Source organism: Branchiostoma lanceolatum, chromosome 8 (genome assembly GCF_035083965.1).
Source record: "Branchiostoma lanceolatum isolate klBraLanc5 chromosome 8, klBraLanc5.hap2, whole genome shotgun sequence".
In the NCBI taxonomy this organism is placed as follows: Eukaryota; Metazoa; Chordata; class Leptocardii; order Amphioxiformes; family Branchiostomatidae; genus Branchiostoma; species Branchiostoma lanceolatum.
The window spans coordinates 17,803,730-17,807,489 of NC_089729.1; the positions used below are offsets into that span (position 1 = coordinate 17,803,730).

Below are 3,760 nucleotides of genomic sequence, written 5' to 3' on the forward strand. Positions count from 1 at the left end.
ACTCATACTGTGCAGGTAACAAGAACCTACTGAGGGTCCATTCTCTGTGGAACAAGCTGGTCACCGATTACGAAGAGCACAAGTGCCTTGTGAACAACAAGAACTTCCTACAGCTGACCCGCGCCCCGTCTCAGCAGAACGCATGGAGATCTCAGCAGTTTCCCGGGGGTATTGGAACGTCTTAAGTGCAATGCACATTAAACTCTTAAAGGAAACCCAAGCAATATTAGGGCCCGAAAGTCGGATTTTGAATGTCAGTTTATTTACTCATTTCTATACATGATAAGTTCAAACAGCACTATCACAATGTATAGCAACGGCCATGATGCAAAAATACTACGTCGTTGTGATGTGAAAACTCACTGAAAATCGTGTCCGTAGTTTTTGTAGGCTCGCCAAACTAAGGGGATCATCGTACAGCACGATTTTGCACGGTTTTAAAAAGCTAAAAGTAAGAAGTTATTACGCAAACGTGCTAAACAATGTTAGTAAATGACACTACCATAAAGATATCAGCCATCTTTTTATTTCCATATTTTGGGCCCTAATATTGCTTTGGTTGCCTTTAAAGACAGAACACCAATTTCAGTTTTCAAATAGTCTTCTAAGACGGTCTCCCAAGTTAGCGGTGTGTTTTTGCGTGTGTTTGGTTGATTCATACATATACAGTGCTTTGTTGATCCTTAACTAACTAGACCGTAAATACGTTTATTGAAAGATATTTATGAAAATGCATAACAATATTGTGAGATTTGGTAAGCAAAGTACGAATTGAAACAAGAGTTCTACGACCTCATACCTTCGCGAAATGATTTTGACCTTTATGACTGACGTATTAGGAGTGTTTTTCATCAATCAAAAATCATACCAGTTGATCCTCCTCACCCAAATAACATAAGTTGTCCAAACCTCCTTGTTATGATTATGAGCTTAACAAAGAAGGTTATGCTAACATTTTTCATCAATAATGCAAATAAGTTCCTTATTAGCATAATTTGATTCAATGGTGTTCACATTCACACAACTTCTAAATGCAACAAGTATGAAATTGCCGTTATTTACTAGTATGGAATGATAGTAGTTTCTCATGAATTATGCAAATTAGGCCTACATTTGCATAATTTCTATCTATTGACATTCCTCTCTTCCTCAGTTACAAATGTCACATATTTGAATAGTCATATCATGGAACACAGCAGGTTTTTAAAATTGCCTCATTAATTATAATCTGATTTGCATAATTATCATCCAATCATACAAAGCATCACATAAGCTATCTACATACCAAAAATCATGACCATCCATCAAGCCCATCTCGAGTTATATTATTTTCTCATTAATTATGTAAATGAGGTTCTCATTTGCATAGCTGATATCTATTAATATTTCTCTCTTCCTCAGTTACATATGTCACATGTTTGCGAGTCCTATCATGGAAATTGATGAATGTATAAACTTTCCTCATTAATTATGCAAATTAGTTACTGATTTGCATAATAAGTATCCAATCATGTACATCATCGCTCAAGCTATGTACATGCAAAAAATCATGACCTTCCATCAAGCCCTTCTTGAGTTATTCCCTTTCAAAGTCTGAAGCAAAACCTACCCCTGCAGTTCCAAAAAAGTTGCTAGGGGGCCCAAACCTATACCACTTACTCTCTGCCCAACGAGCTATCTGCCACTCAAAAATCAGTTCCATAGCATGTCCACAACACGAGATATCATAACAGGAAGTTCCGCTGCAGTACCGTAACAAGCCGATAGGGGGCCCAAAATCTAATCATTTTCAGGTTTCATCGAGACCTACCAACATACCAAATACCAAGACAATCCTTCCAAGAATTCTCGACTTATCGTGTTCACTAACAGACACACAGACATGCTCGGTATTCCCATGCTGTGGCACTGCATTAATGACTGTTCTTACTCATATAAGGCCGTATATATCCAACTTTGGTCAAAATTTGTATGTTTCAGTCTTTTAATTGGTGTAAGGAGATTTCTTTGTGGTTTGGTTTCACATGCTCCGAGTGGACTCTTCCAGGCTGGGAGTAGGTCAAAGTTGACGATTGTTTTCGTCTGTCAGCTGTTACGAGAGAACGAGCTGGTCAACTGTCTATTTTCTTTGCATGATTCTAAAGTAGACAGATGTGGCTTTCTGGTGCATAAGAATTTTGGGGGCTTGCAATTAAGGTGAATCCTTTTCTGAGCCCTTGTTTTAGTGCTTTAAAGCATTACTGCCTATATGGGCAAGTCTATCTCTTGTATCTGCCCTACAGCTGGCTGATAGCCAATTTGTCCCTGGCAGTAACTGACGTTTCCTGCCTGCCTCATGACCCCTCATGACCAACTTTGCACCCATTTACCCGTGTCAATATCCCCTGAAACAATACAGCCCACACGTCGCAACCAGAAAGCATAGTATGAGCATACAATCTAACACATTTTTACACTTTTCTCGTTAATTATGCAAAACACTTCGCCCAAAATCTAATCATCTTGAGATTTCCCACATACACACCGACACACAAAATACGACAACAAACCATCCAGGCGTTCTCGACTTATTCTGTTCACTAACAGACACACAGACAAGCATCATCGAATAACCTACTCGACGAAACCATTCGTCGCGAAGGTAATTATGGAACTTCAAATGGATAGAGTCAGTTGTACATAGTAGCGTGCTAATCATGAAGAGCTGACAAATATTTTCGCGACAATGTTGCAGTTTTGTAAACTACTGTTTGAGTTTGTATAACTTGATTCTCAGAAGACGACAGCCTTATACTGTGTCCTCTTTCATAGTTTGAGATGATTTTTTTTAAATGTTGGCATTAAACGATAACATTGTATCAGGTATACGGAAATGTTCATACGTAATGGCAGGCTACCATTATGTTTTATGAAATACTAGAAAATACTATATTTTGAAGTGTTGACAAGCTTTCTGATGTGGACTTTTTGCAAGTCAAGAATATGTTTTACCGGAAACATTAATTGTCTATTCTAAGTTTCTAATTGAAATGATTTTATGAAATAAAATATAGAAAAGAACTTCTTTTGAGATTGTCACTTCGATATGATATAAGTCGTCTTGATATGACATTTGCATTGCAACACCTTTCGTACTCGAATCATACAAGTACTTAACCAAAATTCCTTACATGCATTATGTCCTATAATGGAAAATATTGGAATGATAGAATTTCCTCATTAATTATGCAAATTGTGTCCTTATTTGCATAGCTTGCACTTAATTGTGTAATTTATGCATCTTACGGCATACATCGCCGATGAGGTCTTTAAGCCGGAGTCACAATTCATGCAAGTGTCGGCCAACTTTGGTAGATCGCCCGAAGCTCGCCGAATTTCAAAATCGCCCGAGCGTCGACCGTATTTTCCAATGAAAATCTCGGGCGACGTCCGTGGAACACTAAAAAAAACCCATGAGATGGTACCATCTCTTGGACATGGACGAAGTCAGTATCGACTAACCTGGTAAAAGGCCAATATTTGGATCAACTTTTATTTCTAAAAATCGCCCGAAGCCCGCGTAATCGACAAGACGTTGGCCGTACTTCGGCCGAAAATGCACGTTTGAAGCTCGCCAACACGTCGGCCGAGCTGAATTTCGTATTTGTGACGGGGGCTTTAATACGTTTCCTGTTGGCATCGGGGCAATACGTGGCCACGTATCCATGGTAGATAGTCTTATCTATGAGTGACATAATAAGAAATTACTTCCGTGGCCGTA

The 3,760-nt window shown here is 38.7% G+C and overlaps 2 protein-coding genes across 2 annotated transcripts in view; both read left to right on the forward strand.

Annotated features, from left to right (window-relative positions):
- LOC136439526 (3'-5' exoribonuclease HELZ2-like) overlaps positions 1-771 on the forward strand; it is a 34,288-nt gene extending 33,517 nt beyond the window's left edge. Inside the window, exon 38 of the mRNA XM_066434944.1 lies at positions 16-771. Coding sequence (XP_066291041.1) covers positions 16-185 — 170 coding nt within the window. The 3' untranslated portion in view covers positions 186-771. The remainder of the gene's footprint in view (positions 1-15) is intronic.
- LOC136440051 (rRNA methyltransferase 2, mitochondrial-like) overlaps positions 1-3,760 on the forward strand; it is a 217,257-nt gene that overhangs the window by 54,556 nt on the left and 158,941 nt on the right. The gene's annotated exons all lie outside the window — the stretch shown is intronic.